Genomic DNA, 21,331 nt, shown 5'->3' with positions numbered 1-21,331 from the left:
GGCTATACAAAGTCACAAACCTCATTCTCTCTTCCAGAGTCATCTGGGTCCAGTGGCAAGATAAATATCAGGATGACCTGGAGGTGGCCCAGAGGTTTTAGGCAAATGGGTTTAAGTGACTTGCCTATGTTTCCATAGTTAGTAAGTGTCAAATGTCTGAGGCCAGATTTGAATTCAGGTTCCCATGTTTCCAGGGCCAGTGCTCTATCCAGTGAGCCACCTAGATGCCCAAGGGCAAGGTGGGATGATGGAAGGGGAAAATCTTTCCAGCAAATTTCCCTGATATCCAAGATAGAGTGTATAGAGCAGTGATATCTTAATAAAATAAAAGAGTCATTATCTAATAGAAAAATGGTCAAGAGATATGCCTGGGGAATTCCCAAGGGAAGAAATCAAATCTACCAATAGCTCTTTCTCCACCTAAAATCCACCTAAATGCACATGTATATACACACATATATGTGCGTATATACATATACATATATGCATTCTACCAATAACATGCTATTATAAGCATATCACTACATTTATGAAATATACAATTGCATATACTTATGTACTACATATGATCTTATCCAAACTGTCCATAAGTAACACAATATATATTAAAATGGTTACTAATCTCTGGACACTAGCAGTATATATTTGTGGATTTGTTGTTGTGAGAATGTATTTTGCTTGACAACATATATTTGTTGCAATGATCCCTTCCCCATTGGGAATGTTGAATGGAAAGCAGAGGAAGGGCTTGATGATTTTTAACATTTTTTAAAATAAAAACACCAGCTAATTGTCTTGTCCAGGTGGCAGCCTTTAAGATTCAGGGCAGAATTAGTGATTTCATTACCATCAATATGCTTTTACCCAAAGGAATGTGAGTAGCAGGTAGGACATGATAGTAAAGAAATCTCTGCCCCCTCCAACCAGTCTACCATGAAACCTCTCACTGGCTTTTCATTTCCTGCAAGAAAACCCTGAATTACACTAGGAAAAGCAGCATAATTCAGTGGAAAAAGTGCTGGATTTGGCATCAGAGAAAACAGGCCCAAATACCAGCTCTACTATCTATCTACTACCTATGTTATATTTGAAAACACAGTCTTTGGGTGGGGGGCAGCTTTTTTCTGTAAAATGAGAGCTGTGAATTAAATTAGTTCCCTTTTAAAGGAATTATAAACTATGAATGGAAGGTAGAGTACTAGACTTCTTATAGTCAAGGAGACGGAGGTTTGAATTCTGCCTCAGACACTAGCAATAGAATCCTGAAGAAAATCATTTAAATTCTCTGTGCTTACATTTCCATATGTATTTGAGGGAGATAATTGTACCTACCTCATAGGGTTGTTGCCAGTCTCAAATATGAGAATGTATTGAAAAGAGGTGGCCAACTTTTAAGTGTTGTAGCAATGTTCACTATTAATCATGGTTATTATTACTTCTTGGGGTCATTGTAGAAATTAAACAGGATATTTAAATTACTTTGTAAACCTTGAACTGCTATCACCCCATATAATATCATTATCAGTTCATACATGTATTAATTTTCAAAATGCCCCGAACTTCTTTCTCTGATGGATTCATGGCTCAAGATTCATTGTTTCCTTGTTTATTTCCTCATTATTAATCATATCACATTCACCAGCCCTGGGCCTCTCTACAAATTTGTTTCCCATGCTTAATCTTCATGTCATCAAAATGTATCATCACCTATTGGGACTTATTTCTCTGAATTTGCCTTGTACTATTTGTACTATGCCCTTCATTTTGAATGGTAGCTAACCAAAATCCACTCTACAAATGCATCCATAAAGCCTCATCATTTGTTTTTTGTTTGTTTGTGTGTTTTGTTTTGGTTTTGTGGGGCAATGAGGGTTAAGTGACTTGCCCAAGGTCACACGGCTAGTAAGTGTCAAGTGTCTGAGGCTGGGTTTGAAGTCAGGTCTTCCTGAATCCAGGGCTGGTGCTTTATCCATAGTACCACCTAGCTGGCCCCAAGCTTCATCATTTGAAATGATGGTTTCATTGTCCTCTGCCCTGGTCTCAAAATACCTTCAGTACTCCATATACTTATGGACTTTTTAAATGTGAGATTCATGGGCATCCAAAAATAAAGTGATCAGCATAGAGCAAGAAGACTGGAAACTACATTATATAAAAAACAGTTGATGAAGACTGGAATGGTTAGCCTATAGAAGATAATATAAAAACACGATATCCATCTTCAAATTTTTTGAAAAACTGTATTAAAACAGTTACAGAAAACTTGATTTGTTTTACTCAGAGGGTAGAAATAAAACCAATAATTGGAAGTGAGAGGGAGGGAGATTTGCTTCCCTATCAATTACTAATTTAGAATCCATTGGGCATAAGGAAAAAGTGAAGAAATATCACTGACACACATCAGAGATGAATAAATGGATAAGGAGTGAATGAAAAAGCATTTATTTAGTATTTACTATGTGCCAAGTTACAGGGGTACAATGAAGAAAAAATGAATAAACAAGTCCCAATTCTCAAGAGCCTCACACTCTAATTGAGGAGACAATGTGCATGTGAGTCTTCTCCTGTAGAGTTGATTTAATGGCTCAAATATAGTATGTGCATAAGTAAGAGAAGCTTGAAGGTAAGCTTAGTTAATGTTAACCCCAAATGGTGGGCTGACATAATGGGTAGTGGAGATAATTGATCTGAATGTCTCCCTTGAGTCAGAGACCTAAAGACTATCAGTGTCTCCCATTGCTAACTCCTGTGACCTGCTCCACTATAAATAATATCCTTCAATAAATTTCCTTTGGACACATAAATTTTGTACATGGCTTCTCTTTCATTTTCTATTATCAATACTACACAAAACCAACCAGTTAAATATGAATTGACTGCCAAATAATATGAAATAAATGATGAACTCTGATAAGAACAGATTAATGACTGATCAGCTCTTCTCAATGTACAGTCTCTTTGTACTCTATGTACAGTCTCTTTGACTGTACATAGAACAAAAACAGCACTAATGTGTCCCTTCCAAGATCTTCTTTACCATTTTTTAAGTTATGTCTACATGACCACCATTTTTGGAGCATAGTCCTGAGGAACTGTGTAGATATGTAAATATTAGCCTCCAGGTTTCAAGTACACTCTATCAGCTCGAGTCTCTGTTCAAGTTTAATTGAATTCATTATTTCCTTCTGATCTTTTATCTTTTATAGACCAAATTCAACCTGCCACTTGTTTTTCAAATAAATTACTCAGAAATCCCCCAATTCAATAGCTGTCCTCAATGAGCATCCAAAGATGGGTACTTTTCACACTCCAAGTTTATGTGATAAAAGTCCCAAACATGATGAAAATGAGGATGCCCAAGCTTTCCTTAGGGAAATAACTTCAAAGCCTCATTTTCTAATCATGTTGACAATGGAGATGCCCACAGTTTTCTTAGGGAAATAACTTCAAAGCCAGATTCTTTAACTATGTTAACTTGATCAATCTACTTCTGGTCTTCCCCTCCCACAAATCTTTATTCAATTGAACTTAATAAAGGTACCATGGCATAATAGATAGAGTATTGAACTTGGAGTCACATGCTCTATCTTATTCTTTCCAACAAAGTGACCCTGAGAAATTTGATTTCACTCTCCTAAAGGGACTCATCTATAAAATGAAGGGATTGAACTACCTGGATTCTGACATCCCTTCCAACTCTTAATCTCTGATCCTGTGAATCACCTCATACCTCTTACTCTCCCTTTATGGAAATACTAATGCTGATTTTTTTTTTACTTCAAATAGCTATTGTGAACAAAGTACTCCATTGACCTTTTAACACTATACTGATTGAATTAATTTTCCTCATTTAACTGGTCAACCTGCATACATTTCATTTTTCCAATAAGGCTATAAGTCCCATAAATCCAAATATCTGCCTTTCGTCTTTTGAAATCTTAACAGCAACTACCTCTGGTTGGGCACACAGGTGTTCTGTAAATATATTTCTATTGACGTTAGGAAAAAAATAAGAGTTTCCATGGGAGTTGTTAGGCCCCTGTTTCTCAGCTTGATGGAGGATCCTTATTAACTCGTTGAAGTATATGTCCCAGATTACTGTTTTACCGGCCTTCTCCTTGTCAATATTTTATGTGTTATACCAGAAAACATACTTCTTTAGAATTCCTGCATAACTTCTTTTGGTGTTCATAATGTGGGGTCAACTGGGATCTACTTTGTGCTATCTATGGTGCTCCAAGAGAGAAGGTAAAAAAAGAAGGTGGAAGTCTTCCTACATTAATCTCATTGTCCAAATTTTTAGGTTCTTCATAAACTTGTTTCTGACTGGGGCTCCTAGAGACACTTGTGAGAGAGACTGTTGAAGCCCCAGGCTGATAGTTCTATACTCCTATCCTCTTTTCTTCTTTTCATGAAGCCCTCCATACTGATCTGCATCTTAATTTTGTATTCTCATCTTTGTGAATGTGAGTAAATCATACCTTTTACCTTCAATTTCCTCATCAGTAAAATGAGTGGGCTGGACTTGATGACCTCTGGATCCAGAACTAAATCTAGGACCTATGATCATATGATTATAGCTGAGGATTCTTCTCTGTTTCCCTTCCATAGTCCCAACTAATCCAGTATTAGGCATATTCATTCCCCTTCTTTACTTCAGTCTTGGTCCCTGTCTCATGTTTGAACTGGTTGCTTTTCTAGAGACATCAAAGGAAGGATGGCCTGAAACAACCAGGGACAACCTGAGTGGCTAGACAATGTGCCTCCTGGCTTCCCAGGAGTCAGAAAAAGACCATCGAATCATGGTTCCAGAGACTCCAGAGGCAGTTAAGTAAAAAAAATGAGAAAAGAGATTATTAAATGATAGTTAAAGAAACCCATAAAGAATCTGACTGATCTAATTTCTTGTTAGTACTTGTCCTTATCTCATCTTTTCTTCTTTATTTCTATATTATATTTTCATGACAAATTTAGTATTCCTTTTCCAGCATGAATCTCTAGTGAAAGGGAGAGAGTAAAATGGATAATAAATGTCAGAAGGGTTCTATAGCTTTTGGCCCATGAGTGGTTTGGTACTAGGCTGAGCCCTAGATTTAAAATCATCTGTTTGACCTGGATCTAAATTTCATTTTAGCCACTTTTTAGTTGTGTGACCCTGAAGAAGTCAGTATACTTCCATTCAACTCCATTTCCTCACCTCTAAAATAAGGATAATATTAGTAATCAGTGAAAAAAGTGATTAGTAAACCATAAACAGATGGCAATGAGGCCTGGACCTGTAAGTCCATTGCTAGTGACCCTCCCTGAAATAAAAACTATAAATTCACTTCAGCACCTTCACTGCAACTTAGACTATGAGAGAGTATCCTAGAAAATAGTAGGGTTAAATAAGTTGCCCAGACTCATTAAATAATTAAATAAGTTGGCCAAGCTCATTATGAGTCAGAGGTATGGCTTAAACTCAGGTTTTCCCAGCTTTGAGGCCAACTCCCTGTCTGCTTTCTCAATATAACTCTCTAAACTTTAAAAGACACTAGAAATGGGAGTTACCATTATCATTTGCAGGAAAGAGGTTGATTGGAGTGTTTTTTTCTCTTTTGTTTTCAACCCAAAGAGAGTAATTATTAGAGTGTGTGAATAGATGCAGTCTGTTGTTTTCTGATAAAACCCAGCTACACTATGGCCTAAAAAAGGCCTAAGAACTAGTCTCTGTAGTGCCTCTAACCTATTATTAAGAACTTGAATTAATTCCTTCCTCTACCTGGGTCTCAGTTTTCCCCCCTTCCAATAAAGTGTTTGGACAAAGTAATTTAGGGGGTATAAACTAGAAATTACATTCTATGATTTTGATGAGTGATAATGTTCTTAGAGGCAATGAAAAGGACAGGAATCAGTGCCATTAGCTTTCTTTTGAATCAAGTGTTCTGACCCTCTTTTTCACTCTTAGATAATTGCTCCCCTGTTGCAAATAGCTACTCCATTTCCTCCTTTTGACTCCCTCCAATAGGACCATAAATACATAGCTGGAAGGAACCTTAGATCAACTATCTAATACAACACTCTTTATACAAAGGAGGAAATTGAGACTTAAAGAAAGTAATTGACTTAAGGTCACTTTTCCAAATCACATGGGTAATAAAAAAGCCATGATTTTAACCCAAGTCATTTAACTCCAAATTTACCAGTGTGTATACAAAACAATGTCTATATATTCACACACACACACACTCACACACACACAAACACACATAAAACTTGCTCATCTCCCTTATCAATTGCATGCCACTATTACCATACTGTCATTTCCACATTAACAAGGGGGTCTAAAATTAAAAAAAAAATTCATATTGTATATATTCAAGGTGGTATCAGGAGAGCTGATCCATAAGAGAGAAGAAGGATGAAATCAGGGACATGTCCATGGTGTGGTCAAGAGGCCTAGCAGCAGGTAGGAAGGGTGGAACTGCATATAATTGGATGTGGACATCCTGCTTGGATATGACTGTGCTCACGCTGATCACAGGGTGCTCACTTGCTTTGTGGAAACCCAGTAGGACACTACTTCACTTGGTGGTCCTTCAGAGACAGTAATAGATTAGAGCTTTAAAAAAAATTCACTAAATAGTTCATTCTATGAGCCAAAGAGTTGCATTAGTTGTCTGTCATGCATAGAGCCATGTGCTGAAAAAGACAGAAAAAGAGGTAGACTGAAAGAAAAATATATAAAAGTAACATTTCCATAAAGTGGGAAGGACTATCATGAATTATAATAGTAAGACCAGACATATAACCTAAAATATTGTGGATACTTAATGAGTGATTGTTTATTAGACTGGGAAACAGAGGACATTCAATTTAATGATTGCCAATTCATTTCTATTCAAGCCACATATAAATTATGTACCTACTATTATAGATAGATAGATAGATAGATTATAGAAAGATGGATGGATGGATGGATGGATGGATAGATGGACAGATGGATGGGTAAGTGCAATGTAGAAACTTCACACAGGAGTTTACTACATAAATGTGAAAAAATACAAACGCAAATAGTTATAAAAGAGTAACTGTAATATAAGATCTTTTGAAAGGTTCATGTAAAATGATATAAAAATTCCACAATTTCACCTGGGGTTATTAATGAAGGATTGAGTAGGTTAAATGTGTATTGGGCCTTGAAGGAAATGACATATACAGAAGGAAATTGAATTGGGAAGTTCATTCCAGGCTTAAGAAAAAAGGCAAGATAGGAAACAGGAATGTAGAGTATTTCAATTTTCCTATAACATAGAGTATGTTACATAGTATATGTTTGGAAAGGTAAGCAGCTACCTGATTATTCTCCTCATGATCATTCTCAGTATTATCATTACATTATCCTCATCCTTCTATTCCTTCACAGGAGAAGCAAGGAAGAAAGTCATTCAAATTATATTTCTTACACTATGCTGCAATGGACAAATTAATTGATATCTCCATCCCTTGATATCCTCATCTTAAAAAGGATAACAAATAACTATACTTTTTGATTCATAGGGATATTGCAGTAATATACTAGTAAATATTTTTAATAACTGACTGAAAACATATGAAACACTTTTAAATTTAATTTATATTATTAACATTTTCCATCACTTTCTTAATGCTATGAAATCGAAAACAAATCAAGTTCTTATTTATCACACTTCCTAAAAGGTCACATTGGAAATTTGCTATTCTACTCTCTCAAACTGGTATGAACTGACTTATGTCCAATTCTGGACTTTTGTGATTTTCAAATTAGATAATGTATTAATAAGGAAGGATAATAACAAGCAGACTAGTTTCCAAAAACATCATTTTGGCAAAGGAATTATTTTAGAATGGTTCAGGAAAAGGCAGGCCCTTCCTTCAAAAGAAATTAAGTCAGTTAAGAGAAGCATTATGGTGACCTCAAGAAGACCAATAATTTCTCTTCTTTTCACTAGCAAGGTCATCCGTCATTGGGGAAATTTGTGGAATTTGGTGTGGTAGACTTTAGGAAGGATACTGATGAGCTGGAGCATACTCACTGCCATTGAGAGGGCTGGAGAACAAGCCACATCAGAAGCAGCTAAGGAATAAGTATTTTTATCCTAGAGAAAAGAGAGCTAATGGAAGATACCCTAGATTTTTGGACATTATTCTGTGGAAGAAGGATCACATGTTCTTTTCTTGGATCAATCGAGCAATCAATGACTGTTTAATAGGCTTTTCCTCTGGCAAACACTATGTTAAATATTAAAGATGAAAGTTCAAAAACAAAAACAGATAAAAATCTCTAACTCATGATTTTATATTCTACTAGTAGGATGCAACATAGTTGCAGATAAGTAAATGAAGAGTATATACAAAATAAATACTCAGTGATTGAAAGAGTACTAATGGCTGATTGAATTGAGAAAATCCCTATTAATGAGGTGGTACTTGAACTGAGCTTTAAAAGGGGTGAGGGGTTCTAAGAGATAATGGTCTAAAGGGAAAATATTCCAGGTATGGGGCAGGCAGAATCAATAGAAACGTACAGATGTGATGGATAGGTTTCATACAAAGGGCTTAGCATCTATCTGTGTTAAGGTAATGGATTTAGCAGATACTCAGGAGCCCACTTGGAGATTGATTTAAACTGATTTAATTGGACTTGACTGTTGACTGGATTAATGGCTGACTTCTGGTTAACTAGATTCTAAGCACATCTGGCTGGTACTTGAGAGTACTTAAGAAAGCATGGTTCTCAGAAGCAAACAATTTTGAACTTTGACCACCTTCCAGCCCAGTAAACCAATCAGCTTGAAGAACCTCCCATTGCTGGGAGGGGACAGGAAGGGGGAAGCTGAGCCTGCAGAGGGAGCTGGCTTTCTTTTGGTTCCTGACATCACGGTGGTGACAGACGATTTCACAAAGGAGTTGAGGAAAGATAGGATTGCCAGGTTGTAGGAATTCTGTTCTCAATCTTCCTTTCTTTTACTATCTTTCAGTAAACCCTTAAAAAACCTAAACTCATTTATCAGTGATTTTAGTCAGTTTCCCCAAAACACTGGGGGGACAGATTAAAACCCACATTTAGCAATTTAAATTACACACATCCCAAGTTGACTCAATATTGAAAATATGAAAGATGAAATTAGCCAGGCTTGAGCTAGATGGTGAAGTATTTAAATGTCAAATAGAAGAGTTCTACTTCATCTTAAAGGCAAATGGGATCACTGAAGCTTCTTGAGCAGAAGGTTCATCTGGTCATGCCAGTGATTTAGAAATAACAAATTGACTGGTAGATGTGTGGAAGAAGGAGATTTTTTGCAATAGTTCAGGTGAGATCAGATAAGAGCCCGTCCTGGGATGATTGTAGTGTGCATAGAGAGATCTTGAATGTAAAAGATGTTGAAAAGGTAAAATTGACAAAAGTTAGGATGTAATTGAATGGGGAGGGGTTAGTGAAAGAGAGGGAAGAGTCTAAGATGATTCCTAGTTTACCACCCTGGGTGAGTGGAAGAATGATGATTCCCATGGAAGAAATAGAAAAGTTAGGATGAGGGGTGGGTTTAAGGCGAAAGATGATTACTTTGGCTTGGGGCATGTTTAGTATGAGAGGGATATTCAACATCTAGAGATTTCAAGCAGGTAGTAAGAAATGCAGGACTATAGCTCAGAAAAAAGTTGAGAGTTAAATAAATACATATGAGTTAACTGCAAAGATATGATAGTTGAATCCATAGGAGTTGATAATATAATTAAGACAGAGTGTGAGAAAAATGCAAGGTGAACATTACAGAGACATGGAGTACACCCATGGGGTAGTGAATTATGAACCTTAAAAGGAATGGCAAGGAATCATTTTGACCAGTACAAAGAGAACCAAGAAAGAACAGTGTTGTGAAAAACCACAGAGCAGAAAGTATGAAAAAATATATGTGGTGATTAACAATTTTAGATATTTCTAAGGTCAAGAAGGACATGGATAGAGAAAAAGAAAGTTTAATAATAAAGAAATAATTGGCAACCTTAAAGACTGGGAATAGAAGCAAGATGTTAAGAAGTTGAAAAATCAGGGGAATGTGAGAAAGTAAAGGCTACAAAATGTGTTCAGTTTTTCCTAGGAATTCAGCTACAAAATGAAGAAGAAAAATAGGAAAGTAGCTTGAGGCAATGGGAGTGATACGTGAGGGTTATTTTTGAAGAACAAGGTAGATCTGGGTCTAGTTTAAGACAACATGGAATGAGTCAACATAAAAGAAGAGTTTGGAAATTAAGGTGAGTTAGATCAGCAAAGTGATAATCTCCCTTAGAAGCCTATAAAAACAAATGTTGAAAACTATCTCTACATGTAACTGGAAAAATAATAAAATACTTTTATGGAAAAAAATAAATGTCATCATGGAGACCAAAAAAAATATGGATGATTAATGAATTGAAAGACTTTCAAGTATTTGTGACAAAGACCACAATCAACAGAAAATTTGACATGTGAGATCCAGAAGAGGCATAAGGTAAACATTAAAGACCAGCTATAAGGGAATCAATAAGGTGAGTACCTTAAACCTGATCATTACTTGGACAGTTTGAAAGAAAGGCTTGGGCTGAACTAAGTATGATAGGTTAATTCCGAAAAACAAAAAACAACAAACAAAACAAATAAACAACAACAACAACAAAAAACAAGTGGGTACTGAGAGACAAAAATGACCAATTATCTCAGAAATTAGCTGTGAAAGGAAAAATTAATTCAGACAAAGCCTGTTTGGGGGTAGGAGGTAGTACTAGAACCTTACATTGCAACTGGGTTAAAGAGGAGGCAGATTTCAGAAAATCCTGGACTTACATGAACTAATACTAAGTGAAGTGAGCAGGACCAGAATATTATATACAGTAAGAGTGATTTTCTAGAAATGATCAACTATGACAGCTTTAGCTCTTCTCAGCAATGCAAAGAATCAAGACAATTCCTAAAGGCTTATGATGGGAAAATGCTATCCAGATCCAGAGAAAAACTATAGTCTGAATGCAGATTGAGGCATTCTATTTTCATTTTTTTGTTTGTTTTTCCTTTCTCATGGTTTTCCCCATTTATTCTGATTCTTCTTTCACAATATTACTAATGTGGAAATATATTTAATATAATTGTACATGTATAGCCTATACCAGATTGCTTGGAGATATGGGAGGGAAGGGAAGGAGGGAGAAAATTTGGAACTCAAAATCTTATAAAATGAATGTCAAAAATTTTTTACATGTAATTCGGAAAATACTATTAGGTGGAAAATAAATTGTTCCATAAAAAAATAAATAAAATAAATGCTTACTGGCTAAATGGCTCAAAAAAGGCTTTGTATTTTATTTTATATATTTTAACATATTGTTTTTAGAAGGGTTCAATAAGCTACACCAGACTGCCAAAGTACTCCATGACAAATAATTTAATAATAATAATAATAGTAATCAAGAATCCTTCCAGGAAACTTTTACCACTTACCCAGCTGCTATTTCCCCCTACCATTTGGTAGATTTTTTTGTTGATGTATGTATGTGTATGTGCATGCATGTACTAATGTATATAAAATGTGTATAACATGTATGTGTGTCTATTTGTCTCCCCTTGTATAGTGTAAGCTCCTTGTGAATAAATGATGTTGTCCCTTGGATTTTATACCTCAAATTTCTAGCACAGGTCTACACATATAAATTCATAAATATTTGGTGATTTAATGATAACTTTGACATCTTCACATCTGCCTTGTCAGTGCCTCCTCTGGAATAATCCCTCTTTTGACTTGGGGCTGGAACTCCACAGATCATCATCTTCCTGTATCAATAAAAGTAGAATTTTTAAAATCAAGTTTCAGATTTTCTGATTCTTTTAAAGAAAAAAGACCTAACCTTTATAGGTTTGATAAGTGGGATTGGAAAAATGGTTGCCCTGATTTGGTAAATTCAGTCACCTTGGTACTTCTTCCATTTGAATTGGGAGGTATCTTTTCCAGCTATGATAGCCATTAAAACTAAATATTGAAATAAACTGGTTAGAACTTGACTATTGAATCACTTCATCACAAAATGTCAAAAACAAAGATTTCAAAAAATAATGAAGGGTATTTAATCATATTCAGAAAAGCTTTTATGAAATGTTAATGAAATCCAAATTATTTTAAAACATTATTTCATCCAATCAGGTATTTTTTAGATTTTACATACATTATATAGTATACATTTTATATAGTATAGTAATTCAGTAATATCTGCATATAATTTTAATTAGTATGTATCTTCAAAATTTTCAATATTTTAGTGCATTATCAGAAAAAAAAATGTTTGAAGAGCAATGTTGTATAGTTGAAAGTATGCCCTGGAAGGCCTTCCTGCTTTTCCTATCCCCAGTTCCCTCACCTGGATACATAAATGAATTGTTATAAATTGCAAAGCCTTCTTAATGTCCTAACCACATCACCTTCAATTGGAATACTTTCCCTCTTCTGACCATTACACCACATGGCAAAGCAAACCATCTTGGCCATGAGTACAGCCTTGAGTAGAGCCCCCATCACCTGTACCTCTTTCTCTCATCAGGGCTATTTGAACGGTCTCCTGCTTGATTTACCTGCCGCAACTATCTCTTCACTTCAATCAGTGCAGCTGCCGAAGTCTTCCTAAAGCACTGGTCTGACCATATCACTACCCAAATTAAACTAATGGATGTCTATTACTTCTAGGGTAATAGAGCAACTTCTTTCTCCTCCCGTTCATACCTAGAATGTCTTCCTCTCTCTTTCTGCCTCTTAGATTCATTATATTCATATATGCATATACAAATATGTATGCATATATGTATACATATAAGCATATGCATTATTCAAAGCATGGTTCAAACACCTTCCTAGTCTCTTCCCAGGGTCTGTTTCTTCATGTATAAAATGACGAGGTTAGAATAAATAGCCTAAATGGTTTTTTGATCTAGATATTTTTAAATTAAGTTTACTTTTATGCATTTTAATTTAATCTACTCCAAGATAATTCTATTCTCATTTGGTTCACTTTCTCTCACCCTCAAACATCTCTCCTTCTTGTTTATTTTCTCCTTCAATGGTTTATTGAGTTTACTTAACTTATTAGTTCATTTTTTCTTTCTTCTTCTTACCTTATGCTTTAACTCATTCCCTCTTTTCCTCCTGTCAAGGATTCAAGTCACATTCCCTTTCTACTACTTCTCTTTGATTTGTTTTGTTCATTATTTTAAATATTTTATTTGCCTTTTGATAAAAAATGATTCTTTCTCATAACAAAATTATTATTTATCTATTTTTTCTTTCCAGTCTAGTTTTTTGTTTTTTGATTCATTGTCTTTTTAGTTATGTCATCCTTCTTTTTCTCTGTATTTATCTTGTAATTACATTTTAAGGTTCTGATATTATGTTCCCTCTGATGAAATGGTTTCCTTGTAATTGTGTTATAGGTCTTGCTTCCTCACCCACTTTTTTCCATTATGCCTTACTCAAAGAACTATCAGTTCCTACAGGTAACAGAGAGGATATGTCCCAATGGTAGGAATTTTATCACATTCTTTATTTTGTAGCATGTTGTTGAACTTCAACCTTCTCATTGTTATTTCCCTCTTGCAAAGGAATTTCTTCTCTGTCCCATGCCCTCCCAGTCTTCTATCAGTTGACCACAGGACCTCTGATTCACCTTCTTTTGGGAACAAGATGAGTAGTCTTTCAACCAAATCTCTAAAGATCAGGTCCATCGCAAAATCTTCATCTCTCCATATAGATTATCTCTCTACCCCATATGATCATTCATCAGTGAAACTTTTTCCCACCACTGAAACAAGATCTTTCCATTTTCTCTATATTATTTTAGTTCCTCTTTTTTCCTCTTCACACATCCACAGTAAGTTCTCTTCTCTCTGACAGACTATAGTAATTTCCCTATATTGTTAAGCTCTGACTTGATTACAATATATATCACAGACTACCCTAGGTATGCTTCCTCCCCTCTCCACTTTTTGCAACTTCCCATTCTCTGTAGCATAGTCCTATTTTTTAAAGAAACACCTGTAGTTGTGTTTTTAGTTCATGGTTTTTGCCACCATAACTTCTTTTTAACTTCTGCTTTTACCCTTGTCTCATTGTGTAATTAAAAAAAAAACTCAATGATAACTCTCAATAGTTCCCCTGTTGTAATTTTGTTGTTGTCCTTGGTTACTGTATGTCTTTATCTTTTTTGTATTTCTCTTATCCAGGATGTTTGTGAAAAAATACTTTGTTCAGGACTACTTTAAAAAAAAAAGAAATTCTTTAAATGCAGTATTATTGAATGTCTACTGGTTTTCATTTGTGGTTAGGCTTAGGTTTTGAGAATACACCTTGATTTGAATACTGAACTCCCTGGTTTTGGAGTCACATTATTGCATTTCATCCTGTTATTTTGGATTATTGCAGAATACTCTCATATTATTTAATTTTCTTTTCATTAATAGTTGAAAATCATTCTCCCAATTACTCAGATTTTTTCTAAATTCAGTGGAATTATTCATAATTTACTTGAATCACTCTCATTTCTTTTACCAATTTTTCCTCTATCACTCATGTCTTACTTTAAATCTTCCAAGAATTCTTGTCGGGTTTTGGTCCAATTAGAATTTTTCTTTAAGGCTTTCACTGAAGTAAGTTTCACAGTATTGTTTCCCTGTCACTATAGTAACTTTTTTATGGCTAAATTATTTTGTTGTTGTTTGCTCATTTCTCTAGGTTATATCTTGACTTTGACCTTCATATTCAAGTTGAATTCTGCTCACTTGGGGATTGAGAAGCACTATCTCAAACTTCAGATTTTTTCTTGGTACTGTTTCCAAAGTTAGTTCTGTGGGTATCCAAGTTTTCTGTTTCCCAAATAGTGTGATTCTGGGAAAGTTATTGTAACTGCTCTCCTGGTCTGTGCTCTGGTGTTTACCAATAAAGGGGCCTGTTCCCTTGCAGCTGCAGGCACTAGCACTATTCTCTGCCTTGGTACAGTAACCTATGCCCCTGCTCCCTTGTGACCAACCCTCAGAACTCCTTTCTGGAATTGTGACCCAGAACTATTAATGGGCATTTGAGTTGCCTAACAATGCCAACTATACCCAGTGCCTGCCATAGGTTCTCTGTAGTTACCTTCTGAATAGTTGTCTAACCCACTCACCATCTCTGAGTTCAAAACTCCTGAAGTTGCTGCAGTGACCACTATTGCTTTTGCTGTTGCCACATATTGTGGGCTCTGGGTCCTTTCCTAACTCTTCACATCTCTTTGTAAAACATATGGCACTAACCAGTATTCTGTATGAATATTTGCTCTTTGATTCTTTTGGATGTGGTTGATGAAATTTTTGGTTCTGCCAATCTCCTAACATTTAGTATTTCCTTCACCAAAAAGTACCTATCTCATTCATTTTGTTTTAAGTTCTCAATACCTTCTGAGGCAAGATGGCATAGTAAAAGACTGAGTAATAGAGAAAACAAGTGACTTAAAATTATTACAAAGCTAGGAAGTAGCAGGGGTAGGAGTGGACTCCATTTCTTGGGATCCCTGTTCTTTCTATTTGAACATTGTGTTAATTTCAATGATGATGATGACAACAACAATGAAGAATCAATATAAACTTTTCAAAATACTTTATAAATATCATCTCATTCCATCCTCACCAAAACCTTGAGACATAGAGAAAGATGGTTTTATTATACCCATTTTATATTTAAGGAAACTGAGGCTACCAGCACTTAAGAAATTTGCCTAAGGGTCACATAGCTAGTAAGTAAGTAAAGTAGGGTTTTAACTTGAGTGTCAATGGATATCATTATAGCTACATTGCTTGATCATTTTAGCTAATTCTAGATCTCTGCATCATGTCCAGGTAGGATATATTTTTGCCTAAGTTAAAAAAAAACAACAATGTGAACCAACATGATCTTTTCACTTTGAACAGAGAAATGGAAAGATGCTATTCTTTCTCCTATTTTTAAAATTAAATTTTATTGATAACATTTCTTTTTACATCAACTGAAATTCTCCATGTACACCCTTCTATTCATGAACTTTGGTACAGGTGGAATTTATAACATATGCAGTGCTAAGGGGATGAAAAACATGGTAACATGAGTTTGGGTTACATATATTGGGATTCACGAAACCCTTCATTTTGTACCAGAAAAGCTATCATTGTCAACATTGTCATCATCATCATCATCACCTTTTCACATTTATATAATATTTTCCTTTTACAAAATTATTTGTTAATTATAATGCAGTCAAAAATAAAGAGAACTATTGTTCCCATTTGGCGTGAATGGTAATGTAAGGATTATAACTTAGCTCCTCTTATATTAAGCCAAATGCTTTTACTGCTACAACAAAGAGTATGCCCGGGGATGGATATATAAATGGTCTATAACCATTGGTAATTGTACACCTGCTTTTTTTGCCTCACAGACTCTATCATGTGCTGAGAATGGTGCTCATAAACTATATAATTCTTGACAGCACACCAATTTTTCACCCCAAAATATTTTTGAGATCTATGAAATAATCTGACCTTTTCTCTTGAATTCCAATGTGTTTTAAAGATCAATGAGAGAACTTTTCATCTGGATCCTCAAGAGATTTCCTCAATGAGGGTATGAAACTGTAAGGGTGACAGTTATATTTTAACCCATTCTCTTATACAAAGCACACTGAGAAACCCACAGTCCATTGTCAGCATAATTACATTCCTTGAATTATGCTAGCAAACTTGAATTCTTTACCCTGATGCAGATCCTCAAAAAAATACTTTACAAAAAGTTATTCCTAAACTTACATCATGACAAAATGACATTACATCTGTAGTATCATTTATCTACTTAGTTTGTTGGTCAAATCCAAATTAATTTTATTTTTGTTTTTTAATCTGTGAAAAATTTTATGAACCTCTCCCGTATCTGTTTAGTTTTTACCCCATAGATGATGGGGTTCACCATAGGTGGAACAAGAACATAGATATTAGCCACAAAAATATGGATAGATGGAGCAATATGGTGTCCAAACCTGTGAGTGAGAAAGGAAAAATAGGCAGGGGTATAAGAAATCAATATAACCCACACATGAGATCCACAGGTGCCTAGTGTCTTAATTCTGGCTTCCCTGGAGGGGAGGCGAAACACAGTATGAAGAATGAAGACATAGGAACAGATAATTAGTATGAAGTCTAGCCCACCTGTAATGAAAGCAACAAATAGGCTGTAAGCTCTGGGTATCTTGGTTGGAGCACAGGCTAGCTTGATCAATCCCATGAACTCACAGTAAGTATGAGGGATGATATTAGTCCTACAGTAGGGAAGCCACCTAAGCATGAATGGATGAGGTCCAAGCAGTACAATTCCACGGAGGAGGATAGCCAATCCTAGGCCCTGAATAACAGTCATGGTCAAAATGGTTGAATGTCTAAGTGGGTTGCAGATGGCCACATAACGGTCAAAAGCCATGGCCAATATGATTCCAGATTCCATATTGGACAAAGCATGTATGAGAAATACTTGGGTAAGGCAGGCTTCAAAGCGAATTTCTCCATCATTAAACCAGAAGAGGCTGAGCATCTTTGGCATGGTGGTGGTGGTAAGCATCAAGTCTGCCACAGAGAGCATGGAGAGAAATAGGAACATGGGTTCATGCAAGCTGGGATCAGTTTTAATAATGAAAAGAAGGGTACAGTTCCCCACTAGAGCCAATATATACACCAGGCAGAAAGGAATAGATATCCAGATGTGCGCAGCCTCTAGTCCTGGGATGCCAAGGAGAAAAAAGCTGGTTGGATGAAAATTGGTTCTGTTGATAGCTATCATTGTGAGGATCTTGGATCCTCCTCACGTCTATCTCAGCAGAACTCATAAATACTCTAAATAGAAAAGACTTCAACTAATAGTTCCTGTGAAATGATAGAAGGAAAGGTACAGTTTTAATGATTCAGTTATTCAAGGACATTTGGCACTCTAACACAGATTGTTCCCTATCAATTACTTGAAATAGTTTTCCATGACTCAGTCTTACTATTTAATTCTTCCCCCTCTCCCTCTATATCTCATTCATACTTATTCATACTGTCTTGTGAGGAACTTCTTTTCTCTTCATCATTCAAGTTGGGACTTGGCTGATGTTATCTACTGCCAAGATATCTCCTAGCTTGTCTGGGTTCTCTACTGCCAAAGACCTCAAAGAATCATGTAGTCTGGAAAGATTTCTTACTCCCCTTTCTCCTTTTGCCATCCAGGATAAAATATATGCTACCTTTTTATACTGTTCTAAATAAGTAGATAACATTTATTAAGAATTCAATACCTGCCAGTCACTACATCTACAATGCAGATGAAGCATATAAAAGTTATGGCAGGTAAAATTACACAACTTCTCTTTTCTCTGTTTCCTTCCTCTGAAAAAGAGAGGGTATTTTTTATCGATTCAGAGTTATAAGTATTATTTGAAGTTCTAGAGCCAAACTCCCTCATTTTACAAATGAGATAAGTGAGGTTGAGAGAGAAGTGACTTGCACAGGCACAGGCAGAAATTAAATGACAGAGGTAAGATTTAGATCAGGTCTTCTTGATACCAAGTTAGTTCTTTATTTTCACTGCACCACTTAATTACCTCAAAGAATAGTTGTAATAATTAAATGAAATTACATGTAGGGAGGCATTGTGCCCTAGGGGACAGACAGCTACCCTTGAAACCAAGAAGACCTGCTTTCAAGTTTTGCCTCTTACCTTTACTGGCTGTTAAACTCTGAGCAAGAAACTTAGCCTTTATGTTTTCCCAGGCAATCCTCTAAGAGAATAAGTTACAGAGTATGTGACATTTCATTGGTATGGAACAGTTCCTTATTGGGAATTCTTGATAAAAAGAAAATCACATAATAGTTTTTTTTTAATGACATAGGAGATGCAGTAGAGAACAGAGGATTATAATCTTAATGTCAAGAAGATCTAGGCTCAAGCCATGTCTCTGACTCATATCAGTTGTTTGGGCAAGGATAGTTCATTACCCTAAGAAATTTTCTACAATACTCCATGACTGAAAATTATAAAATAGTTGCAGTTGGGCATTGTATGCATTTTGGTCCAGGAGCTTCCATCACTGATGAAATCACCAGTGTACATGTTCAATAGATGTAAAGCACTTGAGTATCTTACCATATTATAATGCATAAATACATGGTATTGGTGAAGTGAGAATAGAAGATTCTTTATCTACAAGGTCATTAATGTTTCATGCTTGGCTTAAAAAACACAAAGGATTTTTGGGGGGATTCTCACCTTCTAAAATTTCTAAATAATATTTGCATTAATAATAGCTCAATTATTTTCTTCATGACTAGAATTTGGCCATGCAGATTCTTAGGTTATTTGCTTGCAGAATTGTATAGTCCATTTTAAATATAGGGTCTAAATATTAGTTGTTTAGGTACCTTTCTCTTCCTCATCTTGAAATGTCTGCTCAGACACCTGAAAACTTCCCTCCTCTTTCCACTGTACCAACCCCACTTAAGGAAATAACTTTCATATTTTGTTTTTTGTTTTTTTCTTTGTAAGGTTACAGGCCTTGGAATACCTTACTCATCCATTGGACATTCATGTTCTTTGGAACATGATATTTTTTCTCTTAAAAACTGGTGTCCAGATAATATACATGGCATCTTCTGGGAGGAAAATAAAACCTCTGGGTTGCAAAATCTCCTTTCTACCCATGGATTGACTTATGCTTACCTTAGTTAGTGACCAACCTCAGACCTTTCTGATCCAGAATACACACATTACTCATTTTACTTTTTCTCTGCTTTAAAGCTTGTGCCATATAGAGAGATATGTATATATCTATATCACTATGTATGTGTCTGGATATTTATCATCCATTTCTGAACATACCCTTCCTATTTTGCTATCTATTTTAACAATAAAGAATTTAAAAATAAATAAATAATGGAAAAGGGAGAAAAAATCAGCACTAACCCAAACCACAACCAAGTCTAACACCATGTGCATTTGCTCCACACTCATGATCCTCATTATTCATTTTTTGTAAGAATTGAATTAACATGACAGAGCCAAAGAACAATTTCTTCCAGCATCTTCTATGATTTCTGTTGAGGCATAGATCATGGTTAGGGCCCTGAGTCTTCCATGGTGAATTTCACTGAGTAGATGTTTTGTTCTTATTACAACTTATAAAATAAGTATAATATAGTATGTTTCAATATATTTATTCTCTCTCCCCTTAAAATAATAACACATAAATGGTATTATTCATGTTAATTATTGCTGTTGTAATAATCTTCCCAATATTCTCCAGCTATGTATTATGTATTCCTTCTTGGAGGATCACTTTTTCCTCTTCCAGAAATTTTTCTCCTTGTTTCATGTGAATTCCATGCCAATTATTACATGACAACTATTTACTGCCCTACTACTAATATTTTTCAGTTAATAGATCTTAGCATCAGAGATTTGGGAAGGGCTTTAACAACCTTCTCTTTATTAAAATGAGAAAAATGGAACCAGATAGGTGTGATGAGTTGTTCAAGGTCACAGAAATAAAGATTCATATAGCCTACCTTCAAACCTATGTCTTTTGATTCAAACTTCATTTATCTTTCAAAAACATGATGAGTTCAGCTACACTTATTAACTCTATTTTATAGAATCATTGATTGAAAAATCCAGAGTGAGAGTTGATAAGAATTTTTATTCACCTACCTTAATTCCCAATCTTTATAGATTGGCAAACTGATATGTAGATGCAATTGTTTGCTGATTCTTTCACCTGTTGATAGCATTTTCATAGTGTGATTGCAAATAGAAGCAGTGACTGCATCTTCTCCTTTTGTCCACATTACCTATTATGTTATTAGGCATGATGGATTTATTCAATACTTGTTAAGTAAATTTGTTTCATATTGGGAACAATAGAAATTTCATGGAGTAAGAGATGGATTGGTATATGGCTGCATGCCTCTAAGGTATATCACAGTTATTGAGGATGACTTAATTAGGAAAAACTGAGGATTTGCAATAGACTTTCAGATGTGCAAATGAGCTCAATTTACATTGTGATGGTAAAAAAGATATTGAGGAAATTGACAGGAGGAGTCTCAAATCACTGCTGCCCACCAAAGACAAAGAAATAGAAATAACAAGTGAGACTGGCTTGGAAGATATTCTGAGTTACTCCTAAAATCCCTCTGGATGAGGCTAGTTAACTGGATTGGGAGCCCAAATCAGTGACTTTGACTCAATATTACCTCAGGAAGGATAAAATAAAA

The 21,331-nt window shown here is 35.3% G+C and overlaps 1 protein-coding gene across 1 annotated transcript; it reads right to left on the bottom strand.

Moving 5' to 3' along the window:
- Positions 1-16,928: 16,928 nt before the first annotated feature.
- On the bottom strand, positions 16,929-17,864 carry LOC122748043 (olfactory receptor 52E4-like). The gene has a single exon (XM_043993774.1). The coding sequence runs from the start codon at positions 17,862-17,864 to the stop codon at positions 16,929-16,931; it is 936 nt and encodes a 311-aa protein (XP_043849709.1).
- Positions 17,865-21,331: the final 3,467 nt, after the last annotated feature.

This window comes from Dromiciops gliroides, chromosome 3 (assembly GCF_019393635.1).
Source record: "Dromiciops gliroides isolate mDroGli1 chromosome 3, mDroGli1.pri, whole genome shotgun sequence".
In the NCBI taxonomy this organism is placed as follows: Eukaryota; Metazoa; Chordata; class Mammalia; order Microbiotheria; family Microbiotheriidae; genus Dromiciops; species Dromiciops gliroides.
Note: the sequence above shows the minus strand (reverse complement) of the source record. Positions and strands in the feature narration are given on the sequence as shown.